This window comes from Ailuropoda melanoleuca, chromosome 9 (genome assembly GCF_002007445.2).
Source record: "Ailuropoda melanoleuca isolate Jingjing chromosome 9, ASM200744v2, whole genome shotgun sequence".
In the NCBI taxonomy this organism is placed as follows: Eukaryota; Metazoa; Chordata; class Mammalia; order Carnivora; family Ursidae; genus Ailuropoda; species Ailuropoda melanoleuca.
In genome coordinates, this window is record NC_048226.1 from 9,859,822 (window position 1) to 9,877,444 (window position 17,623).

At 45.5% G+C, this 17,623-nt stretch overlaps 1 protein-coding gene across 4 annotated transcripts in view; it reads left to right on the top strand.

Moving 5' to 3' along the window:
• SV2B (synaptic vesicle glycoprotein 2B) overlaps nucleotides 1-17,623 on the top strand; it is a 194,495-nt gene that overhangs the window by 112,119 nt on the left and 64,753 nt on the right. For 2 of the 4 annotated variants that reach the window (XM_034667911.1, XM_002922056.4), the window contains exon 2: nucleotides 15,378-16,199. In XM_034667911.1, coding sequence (XP_034523802.1) covers nucleotides 15,677-16,199 — 523 coding nt within the window. In that variant the 5' untranslated portion in view covers nucleotides 15,378-15,676. Of the gene's footprint in view, nucleotides 1-7,207; nucleotides 7,335-15,377; nucleotides 16,200-17,623 lie in introns of those variants that run through there. The other 2 variants (XM_019802638.2, XM_034667912.1) reach the window with 2 other exon arrangements.

Below are 17,623 nucleotides of genomic sequence, written 5' to 3' on the forward strand. Positions count from 1 at the left end.
TTCTACATATGGATGCTGCACCGATCCACTGGGGCTGCTCTTTGGAGGTCTGGTTATGACTACTATTTGAATTTCAGTTCAGAAAAGTCAGAAACCCCTTTAGGAATTTCTCTGGGTTATAATCAGATTGAAAGCTTTCAGTTTGCCGGGGACTTCAGAAGGGCTGCCCGTCTGGGGACATTGTGCACAAGCCCCGCTGGGGAGCTAAGAGTCACAGGATCACTTTGAGTGAATGGGAGTGGGACGGAGGGGATCCACGACTTCTTAGGATGATAATGGGGTTGTCTTCTGGTTTGTCAACTGATGTGTTCATGAAGTTGTCAATGTTAGACCTGCTTAGTACCTGTTATCTTTCCTCTGGACTTGATTGTACTGTAAAGAGAGCAAGTTTAAAGTCAGGGGTGTCCAGAGGAGGGAAAATGGGTCCTTGGATCAATCGAGAAGTTTGAAAGATTGATGCTCTGATGTTAGGATCCGTTATTTTTCGGCATCATCCCAAATAGGAAAGAAGATTGTGACCCAGCTCTGGGGATGTGTGTCTCCAGAGAGGCTAGGGAGAGCGAGAAGGGGGCACTTTGAGCAGTTCTCTTCAAAACATTCGTCTGCTGCAAATTTTAAAAGGTGGGGCTGAAGAATACCTTTGTGGAAAGCATCCCGTGTCAAGAGCCAACAGTTGCCTCAATGGGGCGTCCTTCTAGTCTCTGTATCTGAAAGCGACTTGTGTGATGCCCACCAGGGAAAGGATTTGTCCAGTCCATGCAAGCAAAGGGCCAGTCTTTTAGGAGCGTGTCTATCAAATCTGTGTGGTCGGCTTGAGATCAACAGCCGAGATGAGGTCTCTGAGCCCAGAGAAAGTAGCTGTAGCCTTCCTGAGGTAATAGAAACTGACCAGCTGCTGGTTTCCAATTCTCCCAGCAGAGACCACTCCCATTTTGCAAAAAAAGTTGTGTCTGTCCTTCTATTTATATGCACAACAGCTTGCAAATTACCTCTCTTTCCTTAGATCTCTAGGGGAAATCATTACTGTGTGTTTTATGATGAAGAAGAAAGTGTTATTTTCCGCTTTAAAAGGAAAACAACTCCGGGTGAGCTGGTTTCAGGGGCACAAGTTTCCAAAGATCATTTTGCTAATGACACTCGCGTATTCGCAGAACACAGAAAGACATCCTGTGTTTGGTTTCAAGGCTCCTGATGACAACAGCAGGCTGCTCTGGAGGTGGACCCGGGATGAGGCCCGAGGAGGAGCTGTCCTTCATGTGATATGTTGCAGTGATGTGCCATCTGTTTCTAGGATGATTCTAGTAGCTGTGGAGGAGCCCCTGAAAATATCCCTGCCAGGTCTTCTCCAAATTCATCTTTTTCCCTCCTTGTGTATGACAGCCCTCTCTATATAATAAGGCAATCTAGGAATAGGAAGACAGGGAAGACACATCTTTTAAAAAAATGATCGTTCTGTCACCCAGATTCTCTCCTACGTACCCCTCCCTTTGATCCCCGCTCAGGATGCCAGGACATAGCTCTCTCAAAGTTCATTTTCACCTCAAGGGCGGTTTAAAGGATGCTGTGATGGGTTACTTGGGTCTCCATGGCCCTGGGCTTCTGTTGGGCAGGTGTCCAATCTCCTCTTGATTTCTCTTTTGTAATATTCTATTTATTGAGGGCCTATCCATGCAAAGTCCTGCCACCAGCTTCCTAGGAGACAAAGAGGAATACGAGATGGACCCTGCTCTCAAGGTGCTTACAGTCTAGGCAGTCAGCAAGAGTAAGCGATGGGGGCAATACTACTGTTGGTGGCTTAAGCAGAGTTCTTTAAAATGTTGACATCATTTGAAAATCGTCCTTGCCAAATTTGTAGGAGTAATTTCAACAGTAAATCCAAACAGTGGAAAAGGGCGTGTCGAAGAATTGCATCCCCCTATTAGCCAGAGACGCCAGACAGATAATATGGGATGTTCTGTGATAATGTGGGGAAGCCTATAGACCTCTGCAGAGGCCATGAGGTATAGCGCTTCCTCTTTCCAGGTTTGTGACCTTGGGCAATGCTCTTGGCTTCTCCGAGCTCCTGTTTCCCAAATACACCTCCCAGGTCTTTGTGAGGATTATATGAGATTGAGTGCGAAAGCTCCCAACATATACTACAAGCTCATTAAATGGTTTCTTCCTCTTCCCTGTCCTTTCCCTGTCACTCTAGGATTTGGAGCAGAGCCCAGAACTGTACAAAACGCTAGGCTCTAGCACTAAATATGTTTGCAATCCTGGCAACATTTTAGCCCTTTCTAATTACAAAGTTTATACTTTGCCAAAGCTGAATTAGGGGCGAGGATGGAGGGGGGGGCTAATTATAGAGACTAAATACACTGGAGTGGGGGGAGGGGAGAGGAGGAGACCCACAGGGCCAATCACACCCAGAGGCTGAGTAATTCCAGGATAATGAGGAGATGCCGACAGGAATTCGGACATACGGAGGTAATTAAAAAAAAAAATTATTTCAGGGAAATACATGAGACTAGCTACGAGCCTCTACTTAACAGTTTCCCCAAAGTGAGAAGTGTGGGGAGGTTTCTGGGGCTGGGAGAGCTGCAGGCTGATGGGGACCAGGGTGGAGCTGTGCCAGGCAGTAGGGACCAGTGACCCTAGCCAAGCAGTCTGGCCTAAGTCCAGGGGCCCCAGCCGCAGAGGGTGGAACTGTAGGCAGTCCTAGAGGAGGGAGAATTTCCACACCTGGGTAATTGCAAGGCTAGACTGTAGCAAAAGCTGGTTAGTTTCAAGAAAAAAAAAAAAAAAACCACGCAGGAGGGTTAAGAGGAGAGCCGGGGTGAATCAGGACACCAGGACACTGGGAAGTCCTCCTCCAGCCTGCTGTGGCTCTCTGACTTGCCTTCGGGGCAAGTTGGGAACATCTTGGATCCTCCTTGATATCACCTGGTCAGTTTGTCCATCTGCCAGTCTTTATGTTCCTCCCAGATTTAAATCTACAAAATTTTTAAAGATCCACACCTTTCACAGTGTCCCCTCCTGCACCAACACGTTTGTTTCATGCCAGTTCTGTATTTTTACTTTTGGGGGGTATACTTCCAAAGGTTCTAACAAACCGCAAGATGGGGAATATCTTATGGGTGAAGAGAAGACCCTATCCTTACAGAAAGCCTGTGGTTTTTAGATTTAGTAAAATTTCTATCAGCTAGGATATGAGGGCCACGAGGGCATGAGCGTGTTATATTCTCCTTGGGGTTCAGAGCACCTCTCATGTAATAGGAGACCCCCCCCCAAAGTATTCATGAAATAGCGAACAACTGTCATGATGACAATTTAGTAAGTCTAGTCCCCATAGGGAGGGGCTACCAGAAAGGGTGAAAACGTAGCTGGAGAAGTGGCGGTAGGTGTTTCATGAGGGTCCTTCAAGGCCAAATTAAGGACAGTGTTTTGGAGGTCTTGAGAAGCCACTTAAGAGACTGTAGTCAGGCCATGTGGAGGTGGGCTGACAGCATTGAGGGATTCCAGTTGAGCGATGAACTAAGGCAGCACCAGTGGGATGGAGCGTAGGGCATGTCTCCAGACCTTGTTTGTTCAGCATAGTGTCAACAGTTAAAAGCGAATAGAGTCAGCTGGCAAAATCTGCAGGCCACACAAGAAGGGGACCTCTGGCTGTCTTTGATGATGGCCAAGCTAGTCTTCAAAGATACACTCAATTCTTTTATTGGTGTAGTTGTCTAAACTGTTTGCTCCTTCTCTTCAAGCCAGTCTTTCAACCAGGAGAATTGTTTTTGAGTCACATGTATTTGGGGAAGGACAAAAATGTGTCTGAAAGGCCCAGCAGGTTCTAATAGCTCTTCTTGCTCTGGGAGATTGAAGTCCACCAGCAACGTGACCTACCTAGAAATGCTCCCTTAGATAACCCGGTGGTGTGTTCCCTGAGTCTCCCAGGGGATCTGGGTAGCACAGGGGTTCCATTTTAACAGCTTTTTTCTTTCCAAAGGAAGTTTTACTTTGCAGGAAAAACCCAGCACAACAAAACAAACAAAACCCCAAAAACCTGCCTCTGTTTCTTTCCCTTCCTCTAGCCTAGCCTAAAATGTGTCTGTGCTAGCTTTGCTCCTCTAACTTTGAGGCATTAATTAGTTGAACGCCCTCTGTTGTCACTCAAGGACCTTCCCAGGCTGGCCCTAACTTGTTTTCTGCGTTTATCTCCAGCCATCCTCCCAGGGTCCCCCTAAACTCCCTCTTGACTCATCAGCTGCCCTGGAGGTATATCAGTAGATAATTTGGCATCATTGAAGGAGAGCACCCCAAAAGATGCTACCTTGGCCAATTGATTATTTTGAATTGAGCTTACTTAAGAAATAGTTGGTGCAAGAAGGGTCCTCGGATCCTCCTTTGTTCCTCTGAAAGCAGGAAATAAATCCCGCTTGTGAAAAGTATGCTCCTTGTACCAGGAGGGTAGAAGCCATCCTTATCACTAGACATAGGGGATGTAGGGCCAAGAGGGCTGTATGAAGAACACTTGTCACTTCTTAACTAATTTACCACCTCAAGCCCAAACCCCTTCATCTGGTCAATTCTTTACAAACTTCTTTGTCGAAAAGGTATAAAAGCTGCCTGCTTTGGTCACTTGAGTATCCTATTTTTATGGCGCTCCTGTACATACAAAATTAAATTATTTTCCTGTGAATCTGTCTTATGCCGATTATTCAGCCAGCCAAAGAACCTAGAAGGCAAGACTGGAAAGATTTTCCACCCTTGCATGACCCAAATTTGTAAGTTTCACTGTATAATTTTGTCAGTCCGCGCATTTACTTGAGTAGATATGTTCCTAAGTGAACATGTAAGGATGTGTTCAGTTACTGGTGCACGGTATATATTCTTCGTTCGGTGTGCTTGATTGTAAGGTAAAGTGGAATTGTAGAGAATGTTCTGGTATAGAATAGAGGAGGCCAGATCCCAAGGACCTGGGCTGGGGACTCTTGAGTTGTCTGGCAGGCAGGTCCTCCCAGTGCTAGTCAATAGCTGCCTGTGCACATTTAAGGTTTCTTTGAGCTAGCTCTGGTCTCCAGAAGAGGAAGGCAGCAGGAGAGGAGGTAAGAGTGTGTGGGAGGAAGCTTAGTATAGGTGGAGAGTTTGAATCTGGACTCTGAAACTTACCGGCTGTGTGACCTTGGCAAGTGCCTTGACCTCTCTGAGTCTCAGTTTTCTCTTCCATGGAATAGAGAAATAAGGATATCTATCTTGCAGTGTTGTGAAGTTAAATGAGATGATACATTTTAGTACTCAAGTGAGAAAGTGTTGCTTTCTTTCTACTTGGAAGGCAGTGCTTTCTGTCTGGGTGATATTGGCCAGCTTTCCATCAATCACACGTGATAGTCAAGACTTTTACCATATCACTGGCAAAGATCAAACATCACCTGTACTCCCATTTAATTAAAAAAGCAAATTCATTCGTACTAACAGAATACATTTATTTGGGAAGGAGACTCTATCACTCCTGTAACCACAGGGTAACTATAAAAACAAACACAATGAAAACAACACATTCTTGTGTTACTGGTGTTTAGATACTGCTCCCTGCTAAAGGCTGTGAATCTAAGGCATGTTTTCACTTTGTTGCAAAAGGGCAATTCGTGAGTTAGCAGGTAGGTGGTAGAGCTGTGCTGGTCCCCCAAAGAAGATTTTGATGTCCTTGAGCATCAAAAGGGGCGCAAGAACAGTGGAAAAATGCAATCACCCTTTCTCTATGTGATTCAATGTTATTTAACGCTATGCTTGAACACCTTTTGAAGTCATGTCAGTTCCCACAAAAGATAGCATCTTCCACTTTGGGAAATGCTGGCCTTGAGCATCAGTCATCTGGGAACACAATATTAGCCCATGACTGCAGGGATGTGGGTCAGGGTCAGGCTTTCTAGAGAGGGAGCTGGCACGGGGTGCTGGGGAGAGGTGGTCAAGACCCTGGCCTGGGTGGTCAAGACCCTGGGGTGGGGGTGGGGATTCAGGGCCGGGCTGCAGCAGAATGGAGTGCTAAAAATCCAGAGGGTCTCACCTCAAAGGCTGCAGATTTGCCGCTCAAGTGGGGTGAGGGTAAGGCTCTTATTGTCCTTTTGGCTCTGTTGTGCACTGCTGCAGAGATGAGGGAATATGGAGAGATGGAGATCTGTGTGTTGGGCATTTATATAATTAGAGCTATTGTTATGGAGCTCTTACCAAGGTTTCTGAACATATTAACTCATTTAATTCTGATAACAACCCATGAATAAAGTTCTGTGCTTTCTTCAAAACACACATGAAGACACTGCAGGCTAAAGGTTTAATAACTTGCTCTGGTTTTCTGAGCTTGCAAGCGGCGGAGCTGGTATGTGTGAATGTATTTCGGTGGGCAAGGATTTGCTTTATAACATCACCCAAGGCAAGAAAGAGCATTAAAATGTTTTTCTTAATCAAATCGCAGTAGTGTTGGTAAGATGGCTATTATCAGTCTTTGTTAAGGCTCCCCTTCCCCACTCCCACGTTCCACTTAAGTGGTCCCACAAACAGTGGGGGGCCTGGCTCTTAGCCCGTGGCTGTGGCCACCGTGGTTTTCCTTGTTCTTGCTGCTACTCAGGGCTGCCTACGAGAGCAAGGTCTGTGCCCTCCGCTAGGCAGTTCCGGTCTGGATGAATACAGTTACACCACCCAACAGTTCCTGTTTCTGTTTATAGATTGTACGGCCGGCTGGAACCAGCCTTGCTGATCTCAGGGTTGCAGGATTAATAGTCTCCATAGCTGCACCCCAGCTCTCCCCACCCAGAGTGCTGCCTGCCAGAGGGACTGGGGTCCATCTCCTCTCAGGGAACTCACTTCCTACCCCAGAGTTTCCTTCTCCCAGAGCTTGGGGATCTCATCTACAAGTCAAAACACCAGTCCCTCTTCCTCTTTCTCTTCCCTTCTAGCTTGGCTCCTGGGAGGGTCTAATTGTCTGAAGACAAGAACAGTGGTTCTTGTGTTGGTTGAAGGCTTCTTTGGTCTTCACACACACACACACACACACACACACACACACACACACACACACACAGGCACACAAATCTTACCTGTTTCCAGTGGAAAGAAGAACATAGGGCAGAGGTTCTTGACCTTGAGTTAGCATGAAATTACCTGGAGAACTTGCTAATAAAACAGATTTCTGTCCCTGTTTTGTTTCAAAAGATTTGGAATGGTGCCCAGGAATCTGTATTTAACTGGCACAAAATGATTTTGCTGCAGGGGATGTGAGGACCACACCGTGGAAAACATTGACCTGCCTTTAGCACGCAGAAGAACCAAGAGGGAGAAAATTAGCATTTCAGGGAGTACTGGAGTACTAGGTAAACATTAACATCTTAATAAATCAACCTGCATAATATAAATACATATTTGCAGTATATAATATTATGGAAACTTCGGTATAATGATATAAATATATGATTTGCTTAGCATTTTCAACTACTATTCTAGCTTGATCATTTACTCCTCTTTCTTAATAAGTCCTTCAAAAAACATAATTTTTATAATGCCATAATATTTAACTGTATAAGTATGCTAACATTTATTTACCTATTCCCTGTTTTTTAATACATGCTTGTTTTCCAGGTTTGATGTTCTAAGTAACGCTTTGATCAATATATGTCTCCATACATTATTCTCTTGCCTTTGTATTTTAAAATGAAGAACCCTTCTGAACATCCCTAGTACTTTCAAGGGTTTAGTATTGCTTTGAAATACTTGTTTTTTTCCTCCCACTGAAAGATCAGGTGGTTTGGTCTGTGTTTAATAATCAATTGTTTCTCACACCTTGGAAGCTAGCTTTCTGTTTTAACACAATGGGAATAGCTGGGTGATTCAGCTAAGAAGGGAGAGAAGTGTACTTTCCATGTCATACTAATGAGCAGGCGCTGTTGTAAGTGGGACAGGGCCAGGGATTGTGGGGAGCCTTAGAGAACGCTGTCTCCCACTACCAGCCAGATAAGTCTTGGTATGTTCAGCCCATGGGTTCGTGTAACCGACCCCAGAATCATCAAGCAGTGTGCTTCAAAAAGCACCACAGGTGGTTAAAATATATGTTACAGTCAGGAAGTTGGTAACAAAAAACTCAGGCCTTCCTGAGAACCCCTGCATCACAGCCGTCTCAGCTGGGAACTTGGTGGTAATAGAAGGGAAGTTAAGGAAGCAAAGGAGTGAATGGGTCCTTGTGAAAGGTGGCATCTTCAGGATGTCAGCTGACCCGACTTTTTTTTTTTTTTTTTTTTTTTTTAACAAAGGTAAACCAGTTGTCTATTTACAGCAAGTGCAAGGGCACTCTGGCTCATGGGCCATTTTAGACTTGCTTTCAGCCTGACACTGAATAACTCTTAACCTTTAATGAGCAGACATTTTCAAAGAGCTTCTGTGGTTAAAGTCTCTGTGTTTGGTGCTGGAGATGCAAAAATAAGTAAAAACCCAGGGCATTATCTATCCTAGAATTGCTTATAATCTCTTGGCAGAGAGACACAGAAACAGTCACAATAAAATATGATAATCACGGGACCTCTTGGAGTAATTCTAAATGTTTAAGGATAAAGAGCCATCAGATTGCCAAAAAATGGCTTATCAGTTCGTAAATGTTGTTCTTAAGTTAAAACAGATACTACTCCTAGATATTAAAATAATAACAATTATGTTTTAAATATTACTTTGATGGTTCAAAGCATTGTCACAGATATAGAAAAAAATGTTGAGTCCGATGCTGGAAAGGACCTAAAGAAGTCACTTAGTACAGCCCCTCTTTTTAGATATCTCAGAAAGTGAGTGACTCATTCAAGGTCCCCCAGTGACTTGATGGTAGAGATAGGACTATAATTCAGGTCCTCTTTCCAGTGCTCCAGTGGTCTTTCTCTTCCCCCGCGTACTGTATTTTATACTGAGTCCCCCTGCCCTCTCTTAGTACTCATTTTTGGTATGACCTACACAATTCGTATGGGAACTTAAGGAAGAGGTGTCTGTAAAGCTAACCGACACATTGGACATCTCATCAGTACCCATGGGAGTTTGTTGACTTCCCTATCTCTTGTTCATGTAAAATAGAATTACAGCAAGGTTCTCAAGTAACATTTACTCAAGTTATACCTTTATTATGCCTCAGTACCCCCTACGCTCCTACCAAATAGTTTCAAGGGTACCCAAGTCTAGCTCATGCTTCCGGTCCAGGTTATCTGACATTTTCTTCTGCCTTGGTTCACTGGGGTGAATCTCCCTTCAAGGCCAATTGCAACTGAGGGTACAGATGCTGCTGAGGGGGCCAACGAGTGTGCCCAGCTTTCCAGGAGTGGATGTTGAGGACACTAGTGTCTTTGCTAAGGGGACCATCTTCTATTATTGCTTGAGCTAATGTTGCTCCATTCCAGGTTTGGTACATCACCAAGATTTGCCTGAATCCGGTGAAAAATCTGAGTTATCCTTTTCTCCAGTTGTGACCCACTGGGCTGTGACCAGGCCATGCTCCCCAGTTCTCTCTTCCAATAGGAAGCTCTTGGCCCCACATGGAGATAGACTTTGGGATGCTCACCAAGTGGCCTCTCAAGACATGAGAAAATCCTAGGATGAATAGACCTTAGGCTTGAGGCATAAAACCAGCTGATTTCAACAAGTGAAAGAGATTTATTTTGGTGGGGGAAAGAACAGCAGCTTTATTGAGGTATAACGTATATAACGTTAAATGCACTCATGAGTGTACCACTCAATGACTTTTTAGCAAATTTATGAAGCTGTGCAACCATCACTATAATCCAGTTTTAAAACATTCCTGTCATTCCCCCAACCCAGAGTTCCTTAAGTTTACTTACAGTCAATCTCCACTTCCAGCCCGGGCCCTGGGCAACTGCTAATCTCCTTTCTGTCTCTGTGGATTTGCCTGTTCCGGACATTTCATAGAAATGGAATCCTATGATACACGGCCTTTGGTGTTTGGCTCCTTTGACTTGACGTAATGTTTTCCAGGTTCATTCACGCTGTAGTACGTGTCAGTAGTTTGTGCCTTTTTATTGCTGATGATTATCCCATTGCCTGGATATACCGTATTTTGTGATGGACATTTGTATCGTTACCAGTTTGGGGCCATTATAAATTATATTGTTATCAGCATTCCTGTATTAGTCTTTGTGGGGGCATGTTTTTTGTTTTTTGTTTTTGTTTAATTTCTCTTGGGTAAATACTTAGGATGGAATTGCTGGCTTATTTTGTAAGTGCCTGCTTAACATTTTAAGAAACTGCCAAACTGCTTTCCAAAGGAGCTGAACCATTCTTTATTTCCAGCACTGATGGATGACGGGTCCCGTTCCAGCACATCCCAGCCCACCCTTGCCATTGTCTGACTGTGGATTGGAGCTGTTCCGAGGGGTATGGGGTGCAGCTCATTGTGGAGTTAAATAGGTATCCATTCAGGTGTTTCACAGACTCGAATCTAGCCATGTGCAGTTTGAATCTCCAGAAGGGTATGCCATGTTTCCTAAACTTCTTTGCTTCTGGAATTCTCTCTCTCTCTCTCTTTTTTCCCCCTGAAATGAGCTCACGAAAGGCCTACCATTCTGGTGCACACGTTTTGGGAAACATTGCATCATTTTATTCTGATATTATTTTTAGCTTTGTTCTCCGTGATATTTAATTACACACAAGTGTTTACCACTCAGTGATGCTGAGTCGAATAGCACAGACTCAGAGGCTCAGAGAATGTGAGAGGTGAGGGAAGAGGAGGCTGACGAGCTTAGGGCTGGCATGCGTCTGAGAGTGGTTTTCACGAGGAACGAAATGTCAGTTTGTTTTTCTCTGTACTTGGTTCCCCAGCGTGGCCCAGATGGACCCCCGCATCTCAAGCTGAGCTGCTGGCTACACTTTAATTGTCAACGCTCAGTCAGATAATGATCATAATGACAGCAACAACAATGATAATCAGATCAAATTTACATCAATCACATCTGTGCCCGGCACCATGCTAAGCGCTCTTTACGGATTATCTCACATGGGTGCTTTTATGACAACCAATTTACAGATTAGAAAATTGAGGCCCGGAGGGGTGAAGAGCTTGCGCGCAGGTCATCGGGCCCTTGAGCTCTTGGACTGCTCTGCTCTGTGTCCCACCATCCCACCAAAAAAGGCAATCTGAAAAAAGTCTGGAAAAAGATTTTTTGTTTGCGTTAATTATACAGCAACTGGAGGATTCTGGAAAGATTGCCAGTATAAAGTTTGCCCCCCCGAGCACCATCACCGTCCAGGTCACCTCACCTTCTCCTTGTCCACTGACAGGAAAGGCACCACCTGTTCTGTGGGAGTCTTCTCATGTCCATCCTTCTCTTCCGGTCCCACAGCTGCCACCCTTGTCCTGGCTGCACCTCACCTCCCAATTATTACCCTCCCCGCCATGAAAACTTCTACCTAGTGTCATTGTTCCCAGGTTTTCTCTTAAAAACTGGGTCACCTATTCCTACCAGGGAGATCTTTCTAGATCCCTGCTCTGTGTGACACGCTACTCTGCTCATTTCAACAACTGTCATGGCTCCCTTTGGGCAAAGGAAGATTCCCAGTCCCTGAGCAGGGCGTTCAGACTGACCGCTCTTCACTTCCGCACTGTGTCGCCTGTAAGTCTCCCTTCTTGGATCCACCGCTTTGGCAGGTGCTCCATTGCTGTCCAAACAAGCTAAGTCATGTTCTCCTCCATGACTTTGCTGATTCTTGGTCTCCAGCATGCAGTGGCCTCCTCTCCTTCTGCCTTCTCTCAGCCCTTTCTGCCCTTGACAGTCCCCAGCCTCTAGGATGCTATTCCAGCGTGTCCCAACCCATAACGACCCATCCCTCTTCTGAACCCCCTGGGAGAGCCTATGACTGTGACGTCCTCAGCAGCAGTGTTGTTTACTGTGAAATGAGCTCGTAATAATAGTCCTTGACTGATAGGGCTGTTGTCCTAGTTAAAAGACCAGGATACACGTGATACGCTCAACCTAGTACCTGGCACAAAGCCATAAGGCACGTTTTCAATAAATAAAAGGTACTATTATTAATAATTAAAATTGTCATTTTTATTACTGCATGACGCTTTGCACTGTTCCATCTGACTCTTCCATGAGGGGCAGATGTCTCGAGAATGGGGCTCAGTATCTATCACATTGTCAGAGATCGCGGGGGATGTTCGTGGAGGATGGGTGCACAAAGCCTAACCTGGGGGTCAGAGGCTTGATGCCACTCTTGGCTCTGTAGGCAACTCAATGTGTGACCTTGACTTGTCTCTTTGGAGTCCAGTCTCTTCCCCTTGTGCCCCCTCCCTAAGGTTCTCTGTGAACCCACTTCAAATCCAATCCCCGACGTTGGTTCTCTGTGTTAACTTGGACACCTTCTTTAATCCTCCCTAACCCTCAGTTTTCTGCATCCATGAAATGGAGAGAACAGTTTTGCTTCACGATTGGCTGGGAGGATAAGCGATTCTTGCTTTTCAGTTCATAGTTGCTCTCAGGCTTATTCTGTTACTACGGCTAGGTGATAAACACTAGGCTTGTTAACGTTGTTGAATGCATTGGTTTCCTGGGGCCGCCTTAACCAGGTACAACAAAGTGGGTGGCTTAAATGAAGAAATTCACCGTCTCATGGTTCTGAAGGCTAGAAATCCAAAATCAGGGTTGGTCCCTTTGGAGGGCGGTGAGGGAGACTTCTCTTCTAGCTTCGGGTGGCCTCAGGCATTCCTTGGTTTGTAGATGGCACTCTCCCCGTGTCATGTCATCTTCCCTCTATTCAAATCGGCGTCTGAGTCCAAATTTCCCCTCTTTATAAGGTCACCAGTCATCCTGGATTAGAGCCCACCCAATGATCTCATCTTAACTCAATTACTTCTAGAAAGACCATATTTCCAAATAAGGTCACATTCTGACGTACTGGAGGTTAGAGCTTTAATATACCTTCTTGGGGAATCCACATTTCAACCCATACCATTGAAAGTGATTAATGGTTGTATTCTCTGGAAAATGCGTTGCTGGAAAAATAACTTGGCATTTCTCAATGGAAGAGAAAACAACCCCACAACCCCCAACGATGACTCCTCCCTACTTGACTACACTTACCATTCGCAGAAGCTCATTTCACTGGGTCAGATGGGTGGAATCAGCTTCGACACAGATCTGCTTTCCACAAAGCGAGTCCCAGGACCTCTGCCCCTTGTGACATTTCCCACATGTACTTTTAGAATTGCAAATCTATCATTTCTGGTTCATGACATTTTTTGCAGAGCCCCCAGGATGGAAATAACACACTAGATCTCAGGCAGTTGGCATTCTTTCTCTGTTTTTTTATAGCACTCTGCAAAACCCATGCTGTTTACATGTGATTTATATTCCTCCTGTGGTTTCTAAATGGATATAATAAAAACAGATTTAGAATATTAATCTGACATGGTTCAGGCCAGCATGGTCCAATACAAATTTATTTACTGGGGATGGTGAAAAATCTGAAAAGATAAAGCGAGAATCAGCCCTTAGTAAATCTTTCTTGCGGGCTCTTACCACACTGCTCCTGAGAAGGCCGTCCACTGGAGTCTTTGCGATGTTTGTGGAAAATGTAGGCTTCCAGGTCCCACCCACCACTCTGCAAGTTCAGAGTCTTTGGAGGAGGGGTCCTTGGATTTGCATTTCTAATAAGTCCCTCGAGGCCCCCTGGTTCTGGCCCACCCTGCGTTTGAGAACCACTCGTTTCCGGCAACGCCCAGAAGAAATGCATTTTGTTTTTGAGTCACATGAGTTCCAGAGCTGGAGTCTGTCCAGGGCTGAAGTGAGGAAAGCCAGGCAGATAGGCGTGGGGCACGGGGATGAGTGTGTCCAGTCCATTGTGGGGCGGCTTCTGCTGAGCGTGGCAAAAGGTCAGTGTGGATTTCAGATGGGACAGGGAAGCCTGTAATGGTTGATGGCACATACGTCCAACAGCGGGTGGGTGGAGCTGGGAAGTGGGTTTCTGGCAGTTTTTACAGCACCCTAGTGAAGGGGTCTGACAGCCAGGGAGAGCTGACGTGGGGTCAGGTGTCTGGGAGGGGCCTTGCCTCCACCCCTGAGTGCTGCTCAGGGAGCAGCTGGGCTTCCGTGTCCCCCTGGGGAGCAGTGTGAAAACTCAGACCCCACTAGCTTGAACCAGCCTCTCTGCATGCTTGGGCATCTGCATTCTAAAGCTCTCCAGGTGACCTAATGTGACACCTAAATAGCATTTGGGAAGCACAGGGGCCATGGAAAGAACTGGCTTTGGGAATCAGTGGGTCTGGCGTTGAGTCCTAACTGTTTGATCTTGACCTAACTCCAGCTGAGCCACAGTTTCTTTTTCTGGAAAATGGAAGTACAAATATGTTCTTCCTCTTGTTTTGATTGTTGTGACAATTAGAGAGAAGGGACGTGACACATTTAGCACAGTTTCTGGCACACAGTAGGGTTCATGAAGTGATGGCTCCAAACCTTGTGAGAACTGAGATTCGAAGGATGGGATCGGGACAGGGCGTGCCAGTCGCTGGGCATGAGAATCAGCAGGTGGCCCCAGGGACTGGCCTTGGCTCTGATAATACCGGGTCCTGGTTTCTACAATGGGGACTAGAAAAAAAAAAAAAAGAGTGACAATAATATCAAGGCTAAAATAATATTTCCCACACAGGTCTAGTACTGTCCCAGGCATTTCATGAACAAACTTACGAGTTAGCTACTATTGTTATCCCCATTTTACAGATGAGAAAACAGAGCCTCAGAGAGATATGAGCATGGTCCCATAGTCCTGATGTGGCAGGATCAAGCTCTCCAGCTCTGGACCTTCAGCAGCTCTTCCTGCCTAGTTAAGCCAAGTACGAGGTCAGAGTGGCCCTTGAACCACAGTGCTGAGTCTCAAAGTGAGCTGGGCCTTTGGAGAAATGTTCCTGGATATTTGCCACACCATCCTAGATATAAGATCGTATAGCCATCTCATAACAAAGTTAGAAAAGCTGGCATTTTTCCAACAGAAGCTGAGCTGTAATAAACCTGCCCTGTTACCAAACGCTTGATAAATTCTAACAGAAAATCCCCTAACACAAAATCATCTCGAATTGAGAACCCCTTGCCCAATTTCTGTTCCCTTCTCTTGTAAGAATTGACCCGCTTTATAGGTTAATCAGCACCTCCAAAGGCCTCTCTGACCACTGTTGTTTCTCCCCTTCCCCTTTGTCTTACTGATTTGGTCCTTATTCATTTGATACAAATATAGATATATATTCATTTGATACGAATATAGATTTCCTCCACCCAACGCTTGGAGTGCTGGCATTTGTAAACATATTTGCTTAATTCTGAGAGTATTTTCAGAATTTCTGTGTTTTGTAACACTCTCCTCTCCCTTTTCTGTACTCCCAGGGCATAACCTTCAGTAGCAGAACAAATCAGGCCGGCTAGCAAGCTGCCAAGTCCTGTGGGCTCCTTGTCAAGGAAAACAGCTGGCCCTATTTCTAATCAACATCTCCCCACAAAACACTGCTGGGTCACTGAAGGAGACCAGACCAGAATTTGGAACTTTCCAAAGACTTCCAATAGACATCGAATGCAAAAGGATACTTGCATTGTCTTTGCGTAAATCTGCTGTTTGGGAGACGAGGGGGAGAATTGCTCTAGAAGTCACATGAACAAATACTGCCTTTAACGCCTCTGCACATATAATGGATGATGGTTATCGAAACAGCCCAACCCTCTACCACGGTGCAAGAGATATAGCTCGAGAGGCGACTCGGCAGTCCCGGAACCAAGGAATGGAGGACTACAAGTATCAGGACAACTATGATGGCTATTACCGTGGCAACGAGTCCAACCCAGAGGAGGACGCACAGAGCGATGTTACAGAAGGCCATGACGAGGAGGATGAGATCTATGAGGGCGAGTACCAGGGCATCCCTCACCCAGATGATGTCAAGGCCAAGCAGGCCAAGATGGCGCCCTCCAGGGCAGATGGCCTTCGGGGCCAGGCCGACCTGATGGCCGAGAGGATGGAAGATGAGGAGCAGTTGGCCCACCAGTACGAGACCATCATTGATGAGTGCGGCCATGGGCGTTTCCAGTGGATCCTCTTTTTTGTCTTGGGTTTGGCTCTGATGGCTGATGGAGTGGAGGTGTTCGTGGTGAGTTTTGTCCTGCCCAGTGCAGAGAAGGACATGTGCCTGTCCAGTTCCAAAAAAGGAATGCTTGGTAAGTAAAAATTTCCAAAGACCATTCTCTTTGTGATATTAAATTACGAAGGGGAAAGAGCAGTAAAATTTGTATAGTACCTGTCACTATTGGGCACCTTAAATCTATCACGATGCCCTTGCAATGTTCTCACTTTACCTGCATTTGCCTTTAAGGCATTTTTGTATCTCAGAGAAAATTAATTGGCTCAAGTTTACCCAGCTAGTGAGTATTACAGCTTGGATCCCTACTCAGGTCTGTCTGACTCTCAAGTTCTTAGTCTTTTTCCAAATCTTATTGCCTTTTTGAGCGTCGGACCTCTCTCATCTTCATATTAAACCACCTTCCATATCCACATGACAAACACATTTTGTGGGTGGTAGGCCAGAAGGCCTCTTCCTCTCAGCGCTCTCTGTGTCCTCTAGAAGCCGATGGCATCTGCTCCCAGTTTCTCTTGTATGTAACTGTTAGTGGGCTGCCTGCCCATGTACCTTGGGGTTGCATGCTGGGCTGAGCTTACCCCCAGATCCCCTGCAGGCCACTGGGAACCACACTGTGAAGCACAGATGGAGTCCACAGGATGGAGGACCAGCCTTGCAAATCAGTAATGAGACTGGCACCATGAGAGCCAAGCCTCAGATATCAGGGCCTGAGACAAAGAGGATTTGTGAAGTCAGAGAGAGGATGGGCACCAACGGTGTGGTATAGAAGAGATTCGTCATAATACAGACAAGGATTTGTCTTGGTCATGAAATGTCTTGGAAACAAATCCATTCTCTAAATGTAAAGTCCATGCAATTGATTATTTAGCAAACATACAGTTATTGAGAACTTACTGTGAGTCATGTTCTTAAGAATCTGCAAGAACTCAAAACCTATCTAGCAACGTAGTTCATTCATTCAACAAATATTTATTCTGTGTTTACTGTGTGCCAGTCTCTGTGCTCAGCCCTTGGGGAGAAAATATTGAACCAGATAGTCATAGGGACTCACACACAGCAGGACAAACAGGCATTAACAGACATAGAGAGTTATTTAATTAGGGATAAGTGCTATGAAATACCTTGTAGTACTCTCTTCCCTAGTACTTGCTTTAATGCAAGCATTGGCAGGGGCCTCTGGGTGGTGCAGCCAGTTAAGCATCCGACTCTTGGTTTCAGCTCAGGTCCTGATCTCAGGTCTTGATCCCAGGGTCGTGAGATCGAACCCCTCCTTAGGCCCTGTGCTCATAGTGGAGTCTGCTTCAGATTCTCTCTCCCTCTGCCTCTCCCACTCGTGCTCTCTCTAAAATAAATAAATCCTTAAAAAAAAATGCCAAACATTTTCTATAAAGACCCAGATAGTAAGTATTTTAGGCTTTGCAGGTCCAGATAGTTGTTACCACTATTCAACTCTGCCTTGATAGCACAAAAGCAGTCATAGACAATACGTAGGCACATGGGCGT